The sequence below is a fragment of the Schistocerca nitens genome, chromosome 1, assembly GCF_023898315.1.
Source record: "Schistocerca nitens isolate TAMUIC-IGC-003100 chromosome 1, iqSchNite1.1, whole genome shotgun sequence".
NCBI lineage: Eukaryota > Metazoa > Arthropoda > Insecta > Orthoptera > Acrididae > Schistocerca > Schistocerca nitens.
The window spans coordinates 358,029,913-358,055,778 of record NC_064614.1 but is presented as its reverse complement, the minus strand read 5'-3'; the positions used below and the strand labels follow the sequence as shown (position 1 = coordinate 358,055,778).

Genomic DNA, 25,866 nt, shown 5'->3' with positions numbered 1-25,866 from the left:
TAATCAGATGAACTTGAATTAAGAACAATTGCAAGTGGGTATGCAGGGACTTTGTACTACAGACCAGATAAAGTAATATTTGTAGTGGACAGATAGTCAGGAAGGAATGTATGTCTTTGAAAAGGCCCACAATCCAAAGAGGGGTCAAGAAACATGTGATTTGTTTAGAAACAATAAAGTAATACTTTCTCCTGAGTTACTTAGATCTTAGGTACTTGAAATCAAATATTGCAATTATCTGTCAACAGATTCTGAGCATTCTGTTTCACAATTTGCTGTAGTTACAGTAAGAAACTCATTTTGTTGTTAGAATTTTTATATAAGGAAAGGAAGGAAAGAGAAAAATATGTTTATAGACCTTGATGAGGTGCAGATTTCTGGTAGCTATTTTCGTACCTCTCCAGCCATACAAATTCTGCTTCATTTTGAGGTCACAGTTTACAGTAAAATTGGTAGGAATGAGGGCAGTTAAAATGTTTTTGATGTATTTGGTTCACCTGATTAAATCTCCAGTAGAAACATTTCCTCTTGAGGGACTATCAGATTCTACTCCGAGAAGACAAGAACTTCTCAGTTCCACTGAAATAGCTTTTTATCAAAAATTTAACTCCCTGAAAGAAGTGCAAAGAGGGCCAGAGTTCAAAATACCGTCATCTATCTCTCTAGGGATTAGAGATTTTTCTTTAAAATTTTTTCAGGGGCATGAGATCTTGTTTTGATCTAAGACATTTTGTCTTGACACAGTAGAATAAGATTCTTAAAGTTAGGAAACAGATTCACTAGTTTCTGATTGATGATTTAAGCTTGAAGGAATAAGTCCTCAGAAATTTACTTAAAGCACAGTACATTTCCTAGCACTGCTGCACCTTAATGTAATTAGCTGTGCACCATCCACAGGAGGTATCGAGGCCTTCAAGTGCCGACTCCGGTCGCAGTGACCAGCCGGGCATCAGCTTCAAGGACGTGCTGATGCAGTTTGCCCGGCTGAGCCAAGAGCATTCTGAAAGTGTGGGGGCAGCAGCACGTGGGGGAGCGGGTAGTAGTGCAGGTGCTCCCTTCCCTGAAGTGACACTGCATCCAGTGGCTCCCAGTGCACCACCACCATCAGCTTCCCCACCTCCTGCTGCCCCCGCACCCGCTCAGGCACCTCCGTCTCCCGGCCGAGGACAGTCGCGCCAGGCAGCGTCCCTGCTGCACGGCATCCTCAGCGGACAGGCACGCGCCTCGTCCTCTACGGGAACACCCACCGCCTTCTCGCCCACACTGGCGCGTCTTCTGACAGCTCCTGAGAGACATCCAGGGCCTCGTCTGCCTTCCACTGCCCCTGTCACTGCTGGAGCAAGTTCTGTCTCCATTGCAGACTTGCTTTCCACCAACAAGGTGCTTGGAAAAATGTTTCTTACTGTCTGTCCTTACGTCCAAAAGCAGTGTTGGTTGTGAACGCTACTGACTGAAACAAAAACGAGCAGATGGCATTTGGTTCAGACGTATGTGGACCAAATTGTAGTAAAGTGGTTTGACAGGATCAGTGATATCCTTTATTGCTGTTCTCTCAGTTTGGTATCCTCAAGTGTGGAGTTGTGTGATGATATCCATAGGATTCCTTATTGTCACTCAAGTCACACATCATTTGCTTTGATAAACGTGTATGAATGAGAAATGCCCACTGTAAAAAGAAAAAAAAGTAACAAAAAACCCACGTCAATGTTATACTTCTGTGTGTTCAGCCGATTTGGAAACTACTCTGCTGGGTATCCAGAAGTATGCCATTAATTAACCACGCTGAGAAAACCTGAGAGATAGAAAGAAAACGGCTACAGATTGGGCTAAAATAATACTGAGTTTTTTTGCAAATGAAATGACACTAGGATAAGAAACATACTTTGTTTAATTGTTATAGTATTAGTTGCTATGGTGTTCAAACATCATCTTGCTGCCATACATTGTGTAATGACACCATTGTTTCCTTTCCACTTTCTTCTTTTTATTTATTTTTTAAGAAAAATTACGATAATTCTTGTAATTGGTTTGCGAGGCTAAGTAGCCAGTTTCAACATAGGTATGTGGGCATAATTAATCTTCACAGTGCATGTTGTTAGCTTGTTAGTAGGGAAACTTACTACCTACCATACATTCTGAATTGAACCAATAAAAAATGATGTGTGAACGTGGCAACAATTTTTGTACAAGTAATGACAAGTCAAGCCATTGAAAATTAAAAACAAGTACATGGGTGATAGCAATGATGAGGCTGATTTTTATTGATTCAGCTGATTGTTATCAGAGCATTAACATCGTCTCACACCAAATGCCATGTAGCTAGTGTCTGAGCGTACTATTGGATGTTAATGTATATTTATAGCTTTTAACAGTTCTTTTTCTTTGCACTAACACAATTTTCAAATAAACTGAACACATATAACTTGTTATAACAAACAGATTGCTAAATAAATGCCATACACCATTGTTAAGGTTAAAAAGCAGTTATTAAACTAATGAGAAATTAATATAAAATGAAAGTGAAGTTTCAACACACACTTCTTTTTTTAATCTGAGAAAAGTTGAAGTTAATGTTACAGTACCATTCTATCAGAAATGTAGATTTACAATAGTTGTTGAATAACATGCTTAGTTGGCAAGTGAACGTATCTGTATTCACTAGAAGATTAGTGAATACATTCATTCATTCATTCATTCATGATGTGTGAATTCAGAGTGGAATGATAATTTGAAGTTAAATTAAATAAAGACCTGCAGCAGTAAAAAAGTGGCACTTCTCTGCAACAAGTTATCAAGATAGTAGTCTGCTGTAGTAAGATTTTGATTTTGAGTTCAGATTTTATTTTAAAAAATGTAGTATAAAATAATGTAGTGGAAATAGGAAATTTTGCTCCCCACTTTCCACAAAAAGTTGTGTATAGTTCGATCATTAATTACGGAGCAATAGTTGAGTCTTGGCACATGTGACAGGTATGACATTCTCAACTGAACAGCACACACGTGAATGAAGTTGCGTGTGCTGAGTAAATAAGTATCAGTATTACTGAAAATGCTTATTTCATGCAACATGTGTTAGCGAGCTTTTATTTGTGAGAATAAGGTGATCAGTTTATGGCATCCAATACACTAAAGTCAGTACTGTGTGGCATTCCATGGAAAAATCTTTTCTGTTCTATATTTTCAGATTTCTCTAAAAATTCTATGTGGAGAGCTTAGCTATCATATATATGAATAACAGTTTAAAAAAGAACAAAGCCTCGCATATCAGAGTAATCAGTGATATTCTTCTTATGAGTGCTTCTAATATGTTCATTGTCCATACGGAGGAGAGTGAGTTTCATGTACAAGGTTTCTTTGATAGCAGTTTCTCCAATGATAGCACCAGTACTGCATTTTCTGCAGAGGTACTTTTTGAAAAAAAATGCTGTCCTTTTCAGCTTCAGGGTAACCTGTATTGTGAATAGTTCTTTCGGATGAAAATATAAAAAGTGATATCTATGAACATTTGCATTTGAGAAGATGCATTGTATGTATGGTTCTGTCCCTTTTTTTTCTTTTCATCTTCTAACCCTGTCTAGCTGTATACAGCTTGTAGTGTGGAAAATTGCTGTAATTGTAGACAAAGTTGGTAAGCTATTGGAATGCAGATAATGGAAATCTTGTAGTTGCTCTCAATTTTTTAATAATCTTTCACTACTGTATGTAATGCAAATGGTAGTATCCCATCCTATTTTCATTTAGAACCGTAAGATATATTATTGACATTTAAATTCTTCTGCATGCCTGTTACATGCTGCACGCTACTTGTATGAAGTAACATGACACGTAGAATTCATAACATTTAATTTGTCATTGATTACCTTTAATATCATTTAGAAATAAATTTCATTGACAGCTATAGCAAACAATTTGCATTTACAGACACGCAACGAGATTACTATAACCCCTGTCTCTGCCAACTCAGCAACCAAAGCTAAAGAAGAAGTTGTTGTCTATGTAAGTATTTACTTTTTCTTTCCTTTTTTGAGAAAAATCTGCTTGTCTTTCTGTATCATAAAGAGAAACTGCATGTGCAGCCTGACAATGATTACCAGTATGTGATACCAAGCTAGTAACTGCAGTTCATATACTATCAAAACTCATAGTAACAGATCTACTTTGTGTTCCATGCAGTAGAAACTGGACAATTTCGGCAATTTTCAGATAACTGCTAACTATTTTTTTTTAAATTAGGTAATTTTTTTATTGGAAAAATTTGTAGAGAACGCTAAATATGAGGAAGAGTGGGTGACAGAGCAAAAGTAGTAAACCATGAGCTGTTTGATAAGTAAACCATGAGCTGTTTGATACGAAATTTCTAAAAGTCTTGAAGTATTTTGTAACAGTCCTTCCACGGATTCAAATCATTTCTCCATGTGGTAGGTCTCGAATTGAGGATATATACACATAGACTGGAATTATCGACAATATGCAAGCAGGGGAGTAACTGTGTAAACTATAGATAAACTATTTTGTACAGGCTAAAATTACTACTTGGTACTGGGCATTGGATTAATGTTCCAGGAATCCACAATTAATAACTTTCTTGTAACACATATGAAAAAGTTTCAGGAAGCATGGCTGGCTTCAGGGCAAGTGGTACTGAAGAAAGGTTCAGACTAGTGCTGTTATGCCATTTATATTGTGTGTGATGCATATGCCAACTTCGCAATGTATCTGAGAGTCAGTTGTTTTTGGAATCTTGAGGAATAAATAGCCATGCTTTCAAACATAAAAGACTATTATTTACACCATTTGATAATGGCTGGAAGGTTTCCAGTCAAAACATTGTAAGAGGGAGCCTGGATAGACATGAAAAATGATGACAATAATTCAGTTATTTTCCAATAAAAATGCGCATTTATCTTTGAGTCTATCTTAACAATAGCACTTGAAAAGCAAAACAGTTTTATTCATCAAGTATTCTTCTTAAACGATCTATAAACTTCAACGAATATTACAGGAAGCTGCTGTCGATGTCCAGGGCTGCCAAAAATGTGTGGGAACCCTAGTTATATAACTAGAGCATATCTTTCACTCCATAAGAGGATTTTTGTTGCTCTGAAACTTCATGACACTAAAACTGTGTGTTGGATGGGGTTTTGAATGCTGAACTTTGAACATCATGGACACAGCTCTTACAATCTTAGTTATTGAAGGCTGACTCATAACCTACCCTCTTAGCTTGTAGCCCATACTTTCAACAGAATTGATGAGTTTTGGATGACATATAACCTGTAAATTTTATGAGCCTGGTATTTATGTTCAGTCACATGTTTTATTCATTCAGTGTTCTATATGGACCAACGCAAGCCTGTCAGTAGTGATAAATCTACTACTCTCATTGTCAGCAGTTTACTGTGGCAGTGTGCAGTATCTTCTTGCAGAACATGGTGTGAAACATAACAGCAACGGAATCTGGACTCCTGTTAATACTGTATTCAAAAGATGTCAGAGGTTCACACATATGTGCCTGGCTCTTGCTGTTTACAGAATTTAACTCATTATTTCAGAGTTTACTACTTTTTGTCCCTGTAAGGCACCCAAACAGATTTTTGATTTCACTGTACTGACTGTTGGTGTAACAGACACTGGAAAATGTTCTCACGCCAGCACTGTTCTGCATATTGGTAGCATAAATGTAACAGTAATTAATTGGAGGCAAGTACACAGGCTTGTCACAAAGCACAGTTTAACCAAATCCTGAAAGGAGTCTGAATGAAAAGACTCCAGCTGTTAAACATGGCACAATCCCAAGACCTGTTACTGACTTGCCAACTTTCTTCTCATACAGATTCTCAACATAAAGTTGTGTTGGTTACAGTTTTACTTATGTGAAGGACTTCGTGAAGTGCTTCGAAACTGTGCCAAAAAATGCCATTCAGGCAACAGAGAAACATACTTGTTAAAGTGACAGATATAGTGTTGAGTAAAAGTACTGAAATAACTGTTCATACTCCACTGCTAAACTTCATCTCACCCTTATGTATTTATGATGGTGATGATGACGATGACGACGACGACGAATGACGATGTTAGAACTGTCCTGATGGTAACTGAAAAGATTCGTTAGTAGTGTTTAATAAAGGTGTGTTTATTGGCAGCTCATGATGTTACTTAAAAATGACTTTAAAACTTTCATTAGACTGAAATTATCCTTTATTCATTAGGTGGCAGTCTTCTCGCTTTCATCATCCAGGCAATTATGTGAGTTGTGATCGAAGAGCATCAACTACCCAGCTCAGTGAACAACAACAACTTGAACGTGGCTGGTTTACAAAATTTTAAAAGTACAGCTTAACCCTAGCTTCCACAAGTTTTCCAAGATAAAGATGTAAAAGGAGGGACAGGAAATGGCTAATGGCCAACTTCTGTCTGGTTGCTGCTGTACTCCACTAACAGCTGGTTAGGAAACAGTTGAACGAAGGTTGTTAATCCAAAGTTAATAATTACCATTTCTTATGGCTTTTATTTCTCCTCATCTAAGATGTTTGCACATACCTTATCCAGAATAGGAACTCCATGGGAAGTCAAGCACAGACTCAGCACAGGGATCTGATTCTATAACAAATGAATGGTTGAAACATCTGCAACAAAAACTGATGGTCCTATTGCACAAGAATGTTTAATAGCTGCTTCTTGAATACCTACTTCTTGATTGTATGAAGAACGTGAAAAATCATGAAATTACAGAATTGAGCAGAGATCCAAGTAATCATTGCCTCATGAGCCTACCTTCCATATCATTTAAAGTATGAGATAGAGAACTGTTGCCAAGGATTTGACCACCATTAATAGATAACAATGTCATATGAACAGAAGAATTTGCATTTAAAGAAATATTATCAGTTGAATTACAACTTTTATGACTTAGTGCAATCGTATCATGTGTTATGTATTCTCTATGTGGCCACACCATCTTTCTTGATGTAGCAAGAGCATTTGACAAAGTATGGCAGGATAAAGTCAATGTCAAACTGCACGCCTTGACGGACTATCCAAACTGTTACCCCAAACCACTGGACAGCTACCTGCCGGACAGAAGATTCTTTGTGCAAATTGTCAGAAACCAGTCAGAAACCATATACCGCCTATAAGGAATGGTTCCTCATTATGTTCCATTCTATTCTCTATCTAAACAATGTTCCATTATTGCCCCACACCTGACTAGCACAGTTTGCTGATGATACCATTTTACTCACATCTAATGTGTGCCTTGATAAAACTTTAAAACATCTACAGGAGGAAGTTGACATCACAGAACCATGGTTAGCAGAAAACAAAATCAAAGTAAATGCCACCAAAACAAAAGCCAACCTCTTTATACTACTGAGACCTATACTGTACACCAAACTGACATTACTCAATCATGAAATTGAATGGGCTCAAAACAAAAAAATATTATGGAGTGATTATAGATGGGAAACTCTCTTAAAAGGACCATATGCTAGAGAAGAAAGAGATTGACAAAACCATCTACATGCTCTACTCATTACTGGACCTAACAGGACGCCAGTACAGTTGTACACACAGTATGCAAAATAACTTGCTCTTCGTCTAGCAGCAGTATACCATAGGTCAGTGGAGAAGGGAAGCATTCATAGTGATCGGAAAAAAGTCCAGGTCGTTTCAGTTTTCAAGAAGGGTCATTGAAAAGCAGCACAGAAATGTAGGCCTTTATCTCTGACATAGGTCTGTTATAGAATTTGGAACATGGTTCATGCCAGTGTATTATGACATTTCTGAAGACTGAAAATTTCGTCTGTAGCAATCAAAATGGATTCCAAAAACAAGCCTGTGAAACCCAGCTCACTCTTTTCATCCAAGAGACCCAGAAAGCAGTGATTACTTGTGCCCAGGTTGGTGCCACATTTCTTGACTTCTGAAAGATGTTCAAAACGGTTCTGCACTGCCACCTAATGAACAAAATAAGTGTGTTCAGAATATCAGTCCACCTGTGCGATTGGTTTGAAGAGGTTCTAGCAAACAGAATGCAGCATGTCATCCTCAACATAGAGGAAATATCAACCCAAGGGAGCATTCTAGTACCATTACTTTTCACAATATATATGAATGGCCCCAAGGTTAATGTTTCATGAGGCTTTTTGTGTGTAATGCTGTTGTATACAGAGAAGTCGCAACTCTACAATATTGTTGTGAAATGCAGGTAGACTTGTAGATCATTGTGCTTGGTGCAGGGATTGGCCATTGATTCTTTGTGTGTGTGTGTGGGGGGGGGGGGGGGGGGGGAGGAATATTACCTACTGCACATAAATAGGCAGAAGCAATCATTATGGTATGATTAAATGGGTGCTCAACAATCAGTGGAAGCAGTTGCGTGCATAAAATGTCTAGGAGTATGCCTATGGAGTGATTTAAAGTGGAATGACTACATAAAACTAATCACAGGTAAGGCAAATGCCAGACTGCTATTCATTTGAAGAATACTCTGAAACTATAGTCCACCAACAAAGGAAGTTGCTTATAAAATCTTCTTTGGACCAGTACTAGAATATTGCTCTTCAATCTGGTATTTGTGCCATATAGGATTGATAGAGCAAATAGAGAAGATCCAAAGAAGAGCAGTGCTTTTACTTACAGATTCATTTAGTATGTGTGAAAGTACCACAGAGATCCCCAACTAACTCCATTGGCAAGTGCTGTGGAGAGGCTTCTACATCATGGTGTTGGTTATTGTTGAAATTGAGTGCGTAGATCCCTAGAAGAGTTAACCACTGTATTTCTTCCTGCTATGTGTATTTCATGAAAAGACCATGCAGATAAAATTAGAGAGATTTAAGATTACACGGAGACTTAACAAAATTGTTCTTCCCACAAACCTTTCATGACTGGAACAGGAAAGAGGGGAAGTGACAGTGTTACATAATGTACCCTCTGCTGTACACTGGAAGATACCCTTACACTGTTCTATTCCTTAAGGTTTTCTTCATCTTTCAGTGAATAAGTCAAAAAGTTCAAAACTTGGTTTAAAGTGCAATAACATGCTAGTTTTTTTTTTACATTAACATTCTTGAATAAATGTTTCACAGAGTTCTTGCCATGTGAGATTTGAATTTAGGATGTGCCAACACACATTTGTATTCAGTCTCAAGCTCTGTTGTCACTGTTGGGAGATTTCATTAGGTACTTTATTTAGTTGGCCGAATTACGTCATGGCGATATCTTTGTCACAGAATAATGTATGCTACCAGAGAGTATATTGATGTTGATGACTGAAGGACATCAGTAGTGATGCTGATTTTGTTAGATGGTGGATGACTCAGCCTATTTCTCTCTGTTGCTTTTTGGCATCAAGAGCACATTTACTTGCACCACTAAGGTTGTAGTGCTGTCCCAGTTAAAGTTGTTATTACACATTTTGATCTCGGCTGTTTATAGGATGACAGAATGGCACCACAGGCTGCCTGCAGCATGGCATGCACAGTGAGCATGCCCTGTCTGGAATGCACTACAGAGAGCGCAGCCCTCATGGACACTGCTGTGAGGGAATGGGTGGAACAAGGTTACTGAGGTAGTGAGATGGCTCCAGGCATCAGCTAAGCTACCAACGGCAATCTGCAGCCGTATGTGGAATCCCACTGAGTCATGCTATTGCTTCAGGGCAACAGAGTGACCAACAGCAGTAGCATCTGTCTACAGGATGAGGAGATGGGCAACTGGAACTGCACAATCCAGCAATGTTGAAAAAGCAATGGCAGCAGCTGTAATAGAGCCCCCAAGTGGCCTACTGAAAATCACATATTTTTACTTTATATACCAGAGACATGGCAAGGAAATACAGTTAGCATTCCTTATACAGTACATTCATAGTAATGACACATCTTTATTAGCACAAGTAATCACCGCAATTTCTGCAATTTATTGACTGTACTTCCTCTACATGTATACCTTTGCAGAAGTTGAAATTCTGTTATATTATTTTACTCCTTTCTACTTGTTCACCATATTTTTGTTTCCTAACAATATTTTTTGGTTAAGGTTGCCACATCTGATTCTTGATTCCATTTCTGAATCGGTGATAGAAAATCTAGGATGGGATAATGACAATATTATGAAAAAGATAGATTGCCACTCGCCATATTGAGGAGACAGAGAGTCACAGGCAGGCACAACAAAAAAAGACTGCTATACATTTGTCCTTTTGGCCAAAAGGCCTTCTTCTGAAATATAATTCACATAAACGGCGTTCAGCTAAGTTGTTAACCTCATATTTCAAGAACCATTTAAGATATCCTAATTATCTTTTTACCCAGATGATCTATAAGAACGTCTGCACTAAATAGCATAGTCTCCTGTCTCATCAGTATGGGTACTGACACCAACTTCACTATTTCACTCACATCTGTAGTAATTTCTTCTGCTGGTATTGTAGATTTGGAGATGATTTCAGTGGTGTTCCATTCTCTGAAATCTAATAAGTAGTTTAGCAGAATTCACTATATTCAGAACTTAAGATTGGAACATCCGTGTCTCTTGTGCAGAAGTTCATGATTTCATACCACAAAAAATGTTTATTTCATGTGTGTGAAATGATGTTTACAATGGAAATCATGTTTTATAAACCAGGGTTATTAAATATTACACTTGTTCACAAAGAATGCACATGGAATACAAAGAAAACAGTTGAGCTGTAAACACAAAGGTGTCTTGAAAGATGGTGCCCAACAACAAAGAGGATTCAGTGAGTGTGCAAAACATTCACTGGAGAGACACAGGCATGCTGTGAAGAGGATAAGAGACAAGCCTGCAATAAACAGAGATGGGGAAAGAGATGTTACTTATAAACCACAGTTAAGCTCCATGGAAATTGTGTGTGTCTGAAATGAACAAATCCATTAGTGTTTACGTAGGGTGTGCAGTGGCTTCCATCTGTATCATGGAGTGAAAGAAGACACAAGAAATTCTGTCACTGGGTTCTGATGCAATATCACGATAATAGGTTCTTTGTTCGGAGTCTCCTATATTAACAGTTAAGTGACATTAAAAAAAGGAAAGCGGAATATAAGATGTGTGCAGTATTGGGCTGAGGCAGCGGAGTGTGATCCTTTGGCGTAGAATTACTGGAGGTTATTAACTAATCCTTGTTTAATTAAAGAAAAATTAATGAGTAACAAATTTGGTCAGGTTCTTACCAAAGTGCTACTAGTTCTCCTAGAGGAAGTACCACTTGAAATATGTAGAGGTATGTGGTAGTAGCACAGTTGACACCTCACTCACGGACTTGAAAAGTACAGATTCAGCTGTTTCCTGCTTGCTTGGTTGGACATGTTGCCATTGTAAGTTTGCCTACATGTTCACAGCTGGACCTTTTTTTACCTGGCATAATCTCTCAAGGTAGAAGTTAATGGCCTAGACCCAATGACCCAAGATGGATTAAAATATTATGTTGTTGTTCATTGTTATCAAAGGAAGCTTTCTTTCTATCCAAAAGTCCTATATGTATTGCGGTACACAATGGGTATTTTGAAGACCTGAGTACGTACATTGCCTGACAAAAAGTAAGACACCTAGAAGAGGAGGAAGAAATGAGGCCTCACAGTTTTGAGAGGGTATATGATGTTATTTCAGTGACTACAAAATTGAGTCTAATTTGCACAGAACTTCACAGTATGAACCTGCTTATCAGTATGATGGTGCTTCATCACTGGCCTGTTTGTATTCATTGAGGCAGTTGGGAAGTGTTTCATAAAGCTGTTGTATCATATCCTGAGGGAAGCTGGTCCATATCTGTTGTAACTGGTACTCAATATCCTGAAACTGGCACTGGGGCGGAGCTGGTTTCACACATTCTGTCGGTGACAGATCTGTACATATTGTTGACAAGGAACAACCTCAATATCAAGCATACACTTCATAGATACATGTGCTGCCTGTGGACGAGCATTGTTATATTGAAAAATGGCACCACAGTATAGTCACACATGGGGTAACACATGAGAATGCAGGATCTTCGTGTGGCACTGCTGTGTGTCAGAATTCCCTGAATTAATACCTGTTTCACCTAATGGCTCCACACATCATGACACAAGGAGTAACAGTGTCGTGCATCTCCAAAACACTGGAAGAATGAGACCTCTCCCCAGGTCATCACCATACTTTCCAACATTGGTCATGCAGAGTAGTGCAGAACAGTGATTCATTGTTGAACACAATGTGACACCATTCATCAGCAGTCCATGCTTTCCACGTACGGCACCACTCCAAATGCAGCCATTTGTGTTGTCTTAATGGCAGCCTACACATGTGACAGTAATTCCATAGTCTGGCTGATGACAGTCTCGGATCAATGGTGAGTTGAGTACATTACTTGTTCTTGGATGGCGAATGCAGATGTGAAAGAGTTACGATGTGCTTGACGCACAATGTAGTGATCCTCCCTTGTGGTGGTCAGACATGGTCAACAGGAACCTTGGCTAAGAGTTAGCTGCCCGTACATGCAGCCCAACATCAGGCTACTGTCACATTCGAATGCACCACAAATCTGGATATTGCAGGATTCGACCAGCCTGCCAAATAAAGACCCACCATGAGGCCCATTTCAAACTGTGAGGCTCATTTCAAACATCATTGCTGATACCATTGCATTGCACAACTACACGGCATCACTATGTCCTTCACAGTGGTCAGTCAACATCTGATACTGTTCATGTCACTAAATACAGTATGAGGCTAGATGACAACACTAAACATGAACAACACCAGTGCACTCTGGAAGCTGTTCTGCCTGTCAGAGAGAAGCGTATGAAGTTACATTGCCATCCGACTGTTTCTTCTGGGTGTTTCACTACTTTTGTCAGGCAGTGTAAATGATGTTATGGTGGTGTTTGTGACAAATTTTTTGGCAGTGAAATGTGGTTGAATTAGTTTCTTTGAGACAAGCAGTAGAAATGAATATATTTTAATTTAGAAGAGTGACTACTTTTGTCAGGCACTGTAAATGATGTTATGGGGGATGTTTGTGACAAATTTTTTGCAGTTGTCTTTTAGTTGATTTTGCTGGTGTTTCTTGACAGACATTGGCAGAAATAAAACTAGTTCTTTTGTCACAACGAATTGATCATTCTTAGGTGCCACATCTTTTATGTTCCAACGGATGTAGTCTTCCAATCATGTGTAGCAAATTTTGATTAGCAACAGTTTCAAATTAAACTTCTGTTGACTATATTGAATTTGTAATCACTCTCTCTCTTAGGTGTCTCGAGCTGAAGTCTCTCATTATAGCTGACCTTGACATTTTTATAGCAGTCTGAACCTCTGCATAAAGTGGCGGTTGGTTTGATGTTCAAAACAGATAAATTCTAAGTTACAAGTGTTGTGAATGCATCTGAAATTACTTGTTGCATGTCAGATTTTGCAGAGTGAAATGTGATTGAATTAGTTTCTTCGAGACAAGCAGTAGAAATGAATATATTTCAATTTATAAGAGTGACTATTGAATTTATTTTGGAAGCGAACTGTTAACACATTTAAAGAAACATTTTGCCTAATTATGTTATACATCTGCAATGGTCTATAATGAAATTCAAGAGACAGATGTTACATCAGCTGTGATTATCTCTTGAATTCCATTCGAGATGACTAAAGATATTCAACATAGTTAGGTGAAACAGGTTTGGTTGCAAACAATGAGTAGAAATTCATTTACTGAAGAGAATAGTTGCTGTGGTCAACCAAGTAAACATAATAAGAGAAGCAACTGAGGAAAATGGCTACAAATATGGAAAAAGAGGATTTCCTCATTAACTGGGGAAAAACAGAATTACTGTACCTTAAGTGATTTGGAAAATGTAAGGAGTGAACAGCTTTTGACAGGCATGATGCATATTTCTTTTCCTATAAACTTGGGAGAAGGGGACATGTGGAAAAGCCTGATATTGCATTGAAATATATGATACATAAATGCTGAAAAAAGAAGAAAATGCTTAATGGAAAGTCTAGAAAATTTATATTGAAGTTAAAGTTGTAGACAGTGTAGAGAATTTCAAGGAAGAGAGGTTGTATCAAAAAAGCAATAGCCTTCCAGGGCCATGTTAGTTTGGGGGAGGGGGAGGGGGGGGGAGAACTGCTCTTGAATCAAAAACAAAGCTGCTAATTGGTTTTATGAAGCATGTTGTAATTGAGTATTGTGTGTTTGTAAGAAAAGTATGAGGAAAAAGTATGTAAGTAGTTGCAAGCATTGCTCAAAACTAGTATAACCACAGAGATTATTAAAATAAATTTTATTTTCTTTTTCCAGGAGGAGTTAGATGACAGCACAGACAGGGACCGCCTTGTCATAGATGAAGGCGAAGGAGAAGCAGAAAGTGTAGATGATGTACCAGAATGCCAAGGCTGCCACCAGATGGCAGCTCAGTTTGTGTGTGCTGGCTGTGGTAATCAGTGGTATTGCAGTCGTGACTGCCAGGTATGTTCAGTCTTTTTCAGCAAATAACTTTCATTTACAAATGGGATTTCTTGCCGATTTGTTTAAGTTTGCCTTGTAGTCTGGTAGATTTCCTCCAAAAACATGACTTGCATGTCTGTAACGTGAAAAATGCAGATTTCTTGCTGTCTAGGTGCAAAGACTATGTTCTATAGTTGAAACTAATTCTCTTCATTATCCTTCTCAACTTATACTGTGATGTTGATTATATGGAATGTATGATCTGTAGACCTTTTCTTGATCCTTAAACTTCCTAGTCTTCAATAGATAATTGTCAGGAGACTTTGGAAATGATGTGCCTGCATCATCACCTGACACACTATGTGAGCAGTCAAATGACACCCCACCAGAAGAAACGGTCATAATGTCATTCTTTATCTTTCGGTTTTGGTTGTTGTGAAAAGTTACATTTATGATGCAGCAACATATACTGTTATGCTGATATATTTCTTCATAAAAATACTGCAGCTTTGATTGTTCTTGTTGTTGTGGTCTTCAGTCCTGAGACTGGTTTGATGCAGCTCTCCATGCTACTCTATCCTGCACAAGCTTCATCATCTCCCATTGCCTACTGCAACCTACATCCTTCTGAATCTGCTTAGTGTATTCATCTCTTGGTCTCCCTCTACGATTTTTACCCTCCACGCTGTCCTCCAAAACTAAAATGGTGATCCCTTGATGCCTCAGAACATGTCCTACCAACCGATCCCTTCTTCTAGTCAAATTGTGCCACAAACTTCTCCCCACTCCTATTCAATACTACATTAGTTATGTGATCTACCCATCTAATCTTCAGCATGCTTCTGTAGCACCACATTTCGAAAGCTTCTATTCTCTTCTTGTCCAAACTATTTATCGTCCATGTTTCACTTCCATACATGGCTACACTCCATACAATGAATCCTTTTAGTATGAAGCTACTTTCTTCAGAAAACTTTTCATTGTACAGAACATTATGTGAACATAAAACTTCACCTTCTCTCTTCATCCACATCCCTCTCCACTCTTAACCTGTTTTCTTGTTAGTTTGAGGGTTCAAGAAAAAAATGTAGTTGTACATGTAATTTGTAATACTGATAGTATTTGTGTAATAAAATGCAGTTATATATATAGAACATTTTTTTGTGTGTTTGTTACAGGTTGCAGCATGGGATGAACATTCTGAAGTGTGCTCTGGCTAAAAGAGAATAACTGATAGTTTTCTGTCGTCATTCCAGGACTTGTGTAATACAGCTTCTTGTGGAACAGGAACAGTTTTCAACTTTGAATAAATGAATTTGGTGAATGAAGTAAAGTGTATTTATTGAAGACCATATTTTGAAGGGTCTGTTTGTGAAGATTGTGCTCTGAACATTGACGTATTTGTGGAACTGCTAATTCAGGCATGTTCTACTGGAAGTGTTTATTGTATCTACCAGTTGGTTGCAGGATGATGATATTGGTGGTGTTTTTGTGCAAGTTTGTTGTATGGAACTGCGAGAAGAGTACTGCTGAGATAGTGTGCGTGAATGTCTTTTCTAAACATAAGTGCCAACTGATACTATGTTATCCTTGTACCTTTCTGATCCAAAGTTCAAATGTGTGCTGTTTCTCTTGTTTTATTCTAAGTAATTTATTTATAAAAATTCAATAGGAATTACTCCTTCATTCTTGTGTTATCCATATTTTTTAAACAGTATGCTGTCAGTTTACCCCAGTTTTAAGATACCAAATATCATTTTATTGTATTGTTTAGTGGCTCCATACAGTATCTTAACAAAACTTGCATTGAGCACTTTATTTTGGAAGTTAATTGTGAAAAGGGTGTTACATGATTATTGTACTACTTCTTTTGCAAACAAGAGTCGGAGATGACAATTGTTATGAACATGTACTCAGTAGTCATATTTATTTGTATCTTTCATTCTCCTTGAGGGGTTTGTGGGCTTTCATGGATTAATATTTGTCTGTTAATAAATTTTGTCTAGTATTTTGCTCATGCTAAATACTTGTGGAAAGTAATGTTATGTTACAGTAAACAGCAAATTATTAGTAATAGCTTATAAGGAAAATGTTACAAATAAGCAAAACGTGCTGCTGTTCAGCCAAGCAGATGAGACGGTTGTATCTGGCAGCAGAGTTGTGTGTGTTGTCTGTAATGTATTCTTTACTGGGGGAACAAGTGAATACCATTGTGTGTTAATTTTATGTTGTCACTGACACTGCTTCTGAAGAATGGATGTTCTGAAGAATGGGTGATATTCTTGTAGGGAGGATTTTGAAATCACAAGTCCAGAATCAAATTTCCTTTCTTTGGGAAAAAGAATTGTGAGATATTCTTGATGTTTTCATTGTTTTTTCTTATTTACTTAATCACAATTGGTATATCTGTATTATTAATGGAACAAGTGCTAAAATGCATGAATTTGTCTGACTAGTACTCACCTTCAAGGTAAAGATAAGTGATTTTTTTCCCTCCCATTAAAAGTTTCACTATTTGTCTTTTGATGCGTAAAGCCCCTAAATGATTTTTTGGCATAACTGCGGATGCTGCCCAGATTATTGTCAGTAGGCTTAACCTTTCTTAACACTACTACACAGAGCAAAAAGCAATAAACTAATAAAAGTTTATTTTTGCAGCAAAGGTGTGTGATGCACAATGTGACCTTCATTTCATTTTCTTGTGTGACACTGCTTCAATTAATTCAGTAGTGCAGCTTGCCGTATTTAAAGTTTTAATTTAAATTCCAAGAAATAACACTAATTTAGCTTCATATGTTCATCATCTTTGCATCTTACTTTCAAATTAATCCTAACTATTCCAAAAACAGTCTAGTCAGAGAGCGAAAACTGTTTTTCTCTGCATGCGATCAAGTGTGATAGTCAACTATCCATTTGTCAACAAAACAGAGTAGGGGCAGAGGCTTGCTAATATACATAACCCTGTCACCATTAGTTATTTACTTCTAATATCATGTAACACTTTAAGTATTCAATTCCAAAGAGCTGAATGGTTGTGGAGTACATAAAAATCATGCAGTGACATTTATAATACAGAATCGACCCAAAATATTTTTTGAGTTGACTACCTAAAGAGTACCTTGTACAATTTTTTTAAAAAAATATGTGCTATTTGCACACTACCATAATACATTTTCAGAGGAAAGCGTCTGCTTTTATGAGACGTGGATGTAAGATGTAAATGTTTGTAATTTTAGTTAGTGTGTGTGGCTTATTGAAACACAAGCATGAAGTGCCCACTGCAAGTTTTGCTTGAAGTATTTGCTGACAGTGTGATCTGTGTAGAAGCAGAGTTATTTTGTTACCATTACACATTGTAATAGAGTAAGTAAGTTATAGCAAGAAACAACAAATGATCAGAAGAAGCATAGTCATTTTGTGTAAAGTAAGAAACTGTGCTGTGATATTAGAATTGTTACTGAATGGTTGATTTTTTTGCTGGACTAGATTGAATGATACAACTGCCATGGAAGTGTTTCTCTTTCTTGTATTGGTATGGAAGCATTAAATGACTTAATCTCTTGAATGTGTACTGCAACTTTCTGTGTTATTAAATTAGTTTTTTTTAACTTTATGGTTTCTTTTTTATTTCTTAATTTTACCTGGATATCAAAATTACAGTAGTAGTTTTTTTTCCTTTTTTTTTGGAAGGGAGGAGGGGATTACTTAACAATGTAGTCAGCTTTTTACACTCAATGCTGTCTTAGTGGTTGTTTTGGCTTTATGAAAGCATCACGGAGGGTATGTTGCACAATAAATTCGTCACCATAGTTATCCCTCCCCTTATTGCTTTCCTTCCTTTTGGAAAATATCTTCAAGCAGTAGTTTTTTCTTGAGTGTTAATGAAATATAAATATTAATTGTTCTCAAAGGAAAATGGGATGGAGTAATTAGTATGCCTGTGAAGGAACATTTATTCGATCAGCATTTTGTTGCGAACGTTTTATGAAATATCATCAATTATCGAAATACAATTAAAGTGTGAGTCAAAAGTCTTGATTTACTTAGTGTAGCGAAGAAGGAAAGCCGGAGACTGATGATTGAATATTAATTCTTGAAAGCAGTTGTCTGGGATGGGGAAGGACATACGAGGCATGGAGTGGTTAGGAGGGTAGTGTGAGGCAGTTGTGTGTGTGTGTGTGTGTGTGTGTGTGTGTGTGTGTGTGTGTGTGTGTGTGTGTGTGTGGCACAGGATATGCTAGAGAGAAAATTCCCACCTGAGTATTTCAGACAGACTTGTGCTGGAAGGGAGTAACCAAATGACTCGTGTAGAAGCTATTGATGACATTAGTGTTACAGTGTGCAGCAGGCTTGGCAACTGGATGGTCAAGATTGTGGTTTCCTACAGTTTGGCAGTGGCCATTCCTGTGAGTGGACAGTTGGTTACTTGTCATGCTCACATAGAATGCTGTATGGTACTGGCATTATAGCTGATGTACCTTGAGGTGACAAAAGTCATGAGATAGTGATATGATATGCACATATAAGGATGGAGGTAGTATCACATACACATAGTATAAAATGGCACAGCATGCGCGGAGCTGTGACTTTTGCTTGAGTGATTGATGTGAAAAGGTTTCAGACATGATTATGGACGCAAATGGAAATTAACAGACTTTGAACGTGGAATGGCAGCTGGAGGTGGATGCAGGGGAGATTCTAGTTTGGAAATCATTAGGGAATTCAGTATTCTGAAATTCAGTGTCCAGAGTATGTCAAGAATACGAAACTTCAGGTGTTACCTCTCACCACGAATAATGCAGTGGCCGATGGCCTTCACTTAATGACAGATAACAGCAGTGTTTCCATAGAGTTGTCAGTGCTAACAGACAAGCAACACTGTGTGAAATAATGCCAGAAATCAATGTGGAACATATGATGAATATTTCCATTAGGACAGTAGAACAAAATTAGGCGTTAATGGACTATGGGAGCAGACGACCTTGCCTACAGCACCTCTCCTGGGCTTGTGACCATACCAGTTGGACCCTAGGCAGCAGGATGGCCTGGTCAGATGAGTCCCAGTTTAAGTTGGTAAAAGCTGATGGTATGGTTAAAGTGTGGCACAGACCCCACAAAGCCATGGATCCAAGTTGTCAACAAAGAACTGTGCAGGATGGTGGTGGGTCCATAATGGTGTGGGCTGTTTTTACATGGAATGCACTGGGTGCTCTGGTCCAACTTATCCAGCCACTGACTGGAAATGGTTGTGTTCAGCTATTTGGAGACCATTTGCAGCCATTCATGGACTTCACTTTCCCAAACAACCATGGAATTTTTATGGATGACATGTAACATGTCACCAGGCCACAATTGTTGGTGATTATTTTGAAGAACATTGCGCACAACATGAGTGAATGATTTGGTCACCCATCAAACATTTATAGGACATAATGGAGAGGTCAGTTCATGCACAAACTTCTGCACGAGTGACACTTTCAAAATTGTGGATGGCTATACTGGCAGTATACCTCAGTATTTCTGCAGGGGACTGCCAACGATTTCTCAAGTCCATGCCATGTAGAGCTGCTACACTACATCAGGCAAAAGGAAGTCCAACATGATATTAGGACATATCCTATGAATTTTATCGCCTCAGTGTATAGCATGGGTGGATATGATTTTGGGTAGATATCCCTCATCTCTCTTGCCTTGGGGCTCAACAAGAGGTAATCAAAAGACCTGGTGAAGGATGTGGTTGAGCATTTCAGTGCCAGGGTGATAATGGGAGATCAGAGGATTGCTGGTCCTTTGCTGGTTAACAGGGTTGCTGGTGTCAGAGGAGAAGATGGCACAGGAGATCTGTTCATGGATAGGCTGGATATTACTGTATGTTATGGGTACATGTCAACAATTTTACTTTCCAGTGCACATGTGGCGTACATGGGTGGCAAGGCTGCACGGAAGAGACTTTTCGACATGGAATGGGTAAAAGCTGTGAGATTGGAGGTGCTATTGGTGGTTGGTGCTCTTGATATAAACAAACGTATTTGTGGGTCCATCTGAGAGGTGGAGATAAACATCTAGAAAAGTGGGTCACAGAGTTGAGAAGGACTGAATGAATCAGATTTGGGAGTATGTGTTATGGTTGTGGAGGAAGGAGCAAAGGTTGTACTTGCCATGAGTCCAGATAAAGAAAATGTCATCAATGAATGTGAACCAGACAGGAGTTTTATCCGTTGACTGGGAAGGAAGGACTCTTCCAGACGGCCCATAAATATGTTGGCATACATATGAAGGTACCATGTGAGTAATCTCTCTCTCTCTCTCTCTCTCTCTCTCTCTCTGTCTATCTCTATCTTTCTACCCATTCTTTCCATCATTCCCTCTTAGTCTCTTCCCTTGCTCTCTCCGTCTTCGCCACCACCTTCCTGTCCTTTCTTCCAAGTCCTCTCCCTTAAATAACAGAGTCAGTCATCTTTACTGGAATTCATATTAGTGATGAATTTTATGTATGGATGGATGTTGCATAGACACAATTAAAGTTCATGTAAGTTCACCAGCTTTCAAGCTTCTACTCTTATAATTGTTAAGCATAGAGCAAAGAATCTTGGTCAAAATAGAAAAGACAGTTTCACTCTATGAGTGTTGGGAGAACACTTGTTCAAATTAGTTGAAAATATTGAAACACATTTCAAACAAGAATCTGCAATGAGTAGGAGTGATACAATGTGCCCGTTACCATGAATAGTGTGGTAACAGTTATAGTATCTCTACTGTATGTAAAGGAACAGTGCTCTCCAAATGTTTTTCACATGAATTGGATGATATGGCCTACAGCAATTTCCCAAATGCATGTAAGTCACTTCTGTCCCCAGAAGTTTATCTTTATGTCCCTTCTTTCCATCTTACAATTGTGTTTGAGCTCCAGAAAAGTTTTTGTTCTTTCTGATAAAATTTTCAAATTGAAGTCATAGATGATTTTGTAGTTTTGCGTTTATGAGGCCTATAATTTTGTCATTGTTGGCCCCCAAATTAGTCTTACCAGCTCTCGATTAGTTTCTATGATTTACTCACTGACAATCTTTTTTGAAACATTGCTGCATCTTCTAAATTATTAAAGTGAAACAGTGTATTTGCCCATCAAAATTCAACAATGGAAAATCCAGGATGGAAAGTAACAATATTACAAACAGTTTATAGTGGAGATGCTGAGTCACACATAGGCACAACAAAAGACTGTCAGAAAATGTACTCGTGTGAATGGCATTTGCGTGTGTGTGCATGGGTATGTCCTATCAGTTAGAAACTGGATGCTGGAATGGTGCACTCAATCTATAGTGATGAATTTATTCAAGGCCAGCATTGAGAAGTGAGTTAATATTAATAATGGCTACTCACGATAAAGTAATTGAACTTCAGTGTGAGACTTGCAGTTAGTAATATAGCACCCCAAGTGTAAGGATGGGCAACTACGAGCCAGGATGGTGCGAGCCTATGGTGAAGGGAGGTTGGGAACCCGGAAGGCTACAGAGAAGATGCCTGCTGCAAAGGTAATGAGCTCATTATTGGAGCATCTGCATTGCATAACACACCTGGTCATTGGCCAATTGGCCACAGTTCTGATGGGGTCGCTGCTTGAATGCTCCATGATGATGTGCACTGGTAGCCTTGTTACATAAGCTGGCCATACGGCTCCCGTACCAGTAGTGTGTATGCGAGATGATGCTATTGCTGCAGGGGGCGCTTGGCAGCATCACAGCAGAGGGTGCCCAGTGTGATGAGGAGCCTGTCCAGCAATGGTGGAAGATGTGCACAGGGTGCGATCCACTGCCCCCTCGGCAGGAGTCAGTCGTATTGCTAAAGTTCACCTGAGATGACTGGCTGCATCGTGCCACAAAGTGCGAGAGGGAATTAGTATGTAGAGCTGTTTCCCTGCTGTAGCCTTGAATTGGTGATTTCTGCTGGCAGGTCCATACCTGCCACAGTCCTGTCATACTGACGGAGCTGAAGGATTGAGAATAATTTGTACTTATAGTCGACAGTGGCATGCTTATTGTGCATATATGTCATTACTTGTCACGTTGTAATCTTACCCTCCCACACATCACTATTAAAATTCTCTGTCTCTGCACAGGTTTTGAAAGCTTTGTGAGGAGTAAGATATAAAAAAGAAAAACTTTTTACTTATCTTCATTTTCTCTTCTTGTTGGCTCCATTTCTTGCGTCTAGGGGTACATTCTTGAGGCTGAAATTTTGATTTGACATTTTGGGTTCCTGATGACTAAATAACTGATATAAATTTGCCTGTATATTTCTTGACTTTTATTCTTTGTCACAATTTTCAATATCACACAATGTTTACAATTTCCACTTAATATTCCAAATTACATTGTTAGTGTTGATCATAAAAAAAAAAAAACATATGTCTGTCTCCATCAGAGGCATACCCACTACTACTAACATTCTGCAGTACTGACAACATTCCAAAGAGTTTACAAAGAAAATGTGTTTACAAACTTCCTTGACAAAAGAAGAATCACCACCATGTTATATCATTATTTTATAAATGATCCAGAAATAAATTTAATAACTAACATGAGATTGTGCAATTAATAATATGAATTTTAAGTATGCCAGATATTTTGTAATTTCAAATATTTCTACAAGAAGAATACTTTTAGCTGTATCGATTGTAACAGCTTTATTGCTTTTTATACATTTTAGCATGAAATATAATGCATCATATACGAAATCAAATGAAATTCTTTCAGGAAAACGGGAGTGTGTTCACCTATACCAGATTCGAGATTAATCCTGGTATCGGTTACTTCTATATATAAAAAAAAGGTTGTGCTAGAAAAGGGTATCCCATTACAATGTATCCTAAAACACAATTATCATTGCTAGTGTGGAAGTCTAACATGCCCCTTGCTGCACGAGTCTGTGCAATACCACTGTTACAGTGAGGTAACCTGCCTTGCAACATTGCACCAGCTTTGTCAAATTATGACAGCAGCAGAATCATCCAGCATTCCACGTGCTGACAGCTGTACATTACATTAATGCTCTCTATGAATAAAACCTAATCCCTTGGATTGACATGAAAACCAGTTTTGGGTTATAATATATGTTTGCACAAAATGTAGAGAAAATTTATGACCAAAACAACTGGCAGCTTGCACACGGGAGTTAGATACTGCATCTCTCATCTCTCTCTCTCTCTCTCTCTCTCTCTCTCTTTTGCTCGCTCTCATGCTCTAGAGATTCAGTCTGCTAGAATCTTGACTATTTGTATATTCTGACAGTCAGCTCTCTTCCTCAGAAGGATAGAAGCTGCTCACAGCAGAGTTAGAGCCACTGTGGCAGTTAATATTGCACCACTCAAAATTGCTGCCATATGTTGTCATCCTTTTAAGTGCTCTACAGGTTGCATAAACTGCTCGGCTGAAATGCATCCTTCCTGCATGACAGTGAATTGATTGAGGGAATGGATGAGGTTAGGTTATAAAGTTTGATTTATAAATGTTCTGTTTCATGCTGTGAATAATTCCAAAGGTAGATCTACCCAATATAACTGTATTTGTGATAAGTTCAGTGGCTAATAGATGAAATGTTGATCCTGTCACGTTTAGTCCAATCGATTAATGACCCACGTCCTTAAAGTTCAATCTGTCTGTCCTCTGTGAGCTTCCCCTGCTAGTAACAACTTGTCACTACAACCAAGTTGTCATAAATGGAGTGAATCCAATGAAAACCTGCGTGCTGGAAATGCAGTCTGGATTCCATGAGACCCATCGGACAGCCTAGTCCCTTTTGTCTGGCTAAGAACAATGGTATTGTGCATATGCTCAGACTGATTTGTTCTATCCTGGCCAGTCATATCGTGACTGCCCTCTTTGACAATGCTGTAACTCCTCTATCATTATTGTATGCCATTGAACTCATGAGGGCTTAAGTCCGGAGAGTGCCGTAGGTGGTATAGCACTTAGCAGCCCCATCAGTCAAACTCAGTAACAGCTTGCAATGTACGTGCTTCAGCATTGTCCTGCAAAATGATGGTCAGGTCCTGCAGAAAGTGTCATCACTTCTGTCTCTATGCTGTTCATTTTTGGAACACAGCTTACAACCAGCTTAGAGACAGAAGTGATGACACTTTCTGCAGGACCTCACCATCATTTTGGAGGACAATGCTCAAGCACGTACAGTGCAAACTGCTACTGATTTGTTTGACTGATGGGGCTGCTAAGTGCTATACCACCTACTGCACTCCCCTCTCGTGAGTTCAACTTGATTTCTAAACTAAAGGGAACACTTCACGGCACTCGCTTCAGAACTGCTGCAAATTTGTCTGGCATTAGACCGCGCCGCTCAAATTGTCAACACAACTGGCACTGCTAAGAGTATCCTATGACTTCCACATCTACATCTACATCTAGGTCCATACTCCGCAAGCCACCTGACGGTGTGTGGCGGAGGGTACTTTGAGTACCTCTATCGGTTCTCCTTCTATTCCAGTCTTTTATTGTTCGTGGAAAGAAAGATTGTTGGTATGCCTCTTTGTGGGTTCTAATCTCTCTGATTTTATCCTCATGGTCTCTTCACAAGATACACGTAGGAGGGAGCAATATACTACTTGACTCCTCAGTGAAGGTATGTTCTCGAAACTTCAACAAAAGCCTGTACCGAGCTACTGAGCATCTCTCTTGCAGAGTATTCCACTGGAGTTTATCTATCATCTCCGTAACGCTTTCGCAATTACTAAATGATCCTGTAATGAAGCGCACTGCTCTCTGTTGGATCTTCTCTATCTCTTCTATCAACCCTATCAGGTACGGATCCCACACCGCTGAACAGTATTCAAGCAGTGGGCGAACAAGCGTACTGTAACCTACTTCCTTTGTTTTCGGATTGCATTTCCTTAGGATTCTTCCAATGAATCTGTCTGGCATCTGCTTTACCGACAATTAATTTTATATTGTCATTCCATTTTAAATCACTCCTAATGCCTACTCCCAGATAATTTATGGAATTAACTGCTTCCAGTTGCTGACCTGCTATATTGTAGCTAAATGATAAAGGATCTTTCTTTCTATGTATTTACAGCACATTACACTTGTCTACATTGAGATTCAATTGCCATTTCCTGCACCATGCGTCAATTCATTGCAAATCTTCTTGCATTTCAGTACAATTTTCCATTGTTACAACCTCTCGATATACTACAGCATCATCTGCAAAAAGCCTCAGTGAACTTCCGATGTTATCCACAAGGTCATTTATGTATATTGTGAATAGCAACAGTCCTAAGACACTCCCCTGTGGCACACCTAAAATCACTCTTACTATGGAAGACTTCTCTCCATTGAGAATGACATGCTGTGTTCTGTTATCTAGGAACTCTTCATTCCAATCACACAATTGGTCTGATAGTCCATATGCCC

The 25,866-nt window shown here is 38.6% G+C and overlaps 1 protein-coding gene across 1 annotated transcript in view; it reads left to right on the top strand.

Annotated features, from left to right (window-relative positions):
• Positions 1-18,056, top strand: part of LOC126248864 (uncharacterized) — a 582,306-nt gene extending 564,250 nt beyond the window's left edge. Inside the window, exons 8-11 of the mRNA XM_049950309.1 lie at positions 898-1,380; positions 3,922-3,996; positions 14,297-14,464; positions 15,622-18,056. Of these exons, the coding sequence (XP_049806266.1) occupies positions 898-1,380; positions 3,922-3,996; positions 14,297-14,464; positions 15,622-15,663 (768 nt within the window). The 3' untranslated portion in view covers positions 15,664-18,056. The remainder of the gene's footprint in view (positions 1-897; positions 1,381-3,921; positions 3,997-14,296; positions 14,465-15,621) is intronic.
• The last annotated feature ends 7,810 nt before the right edge of the window (positions 18,057-25,866 follow it).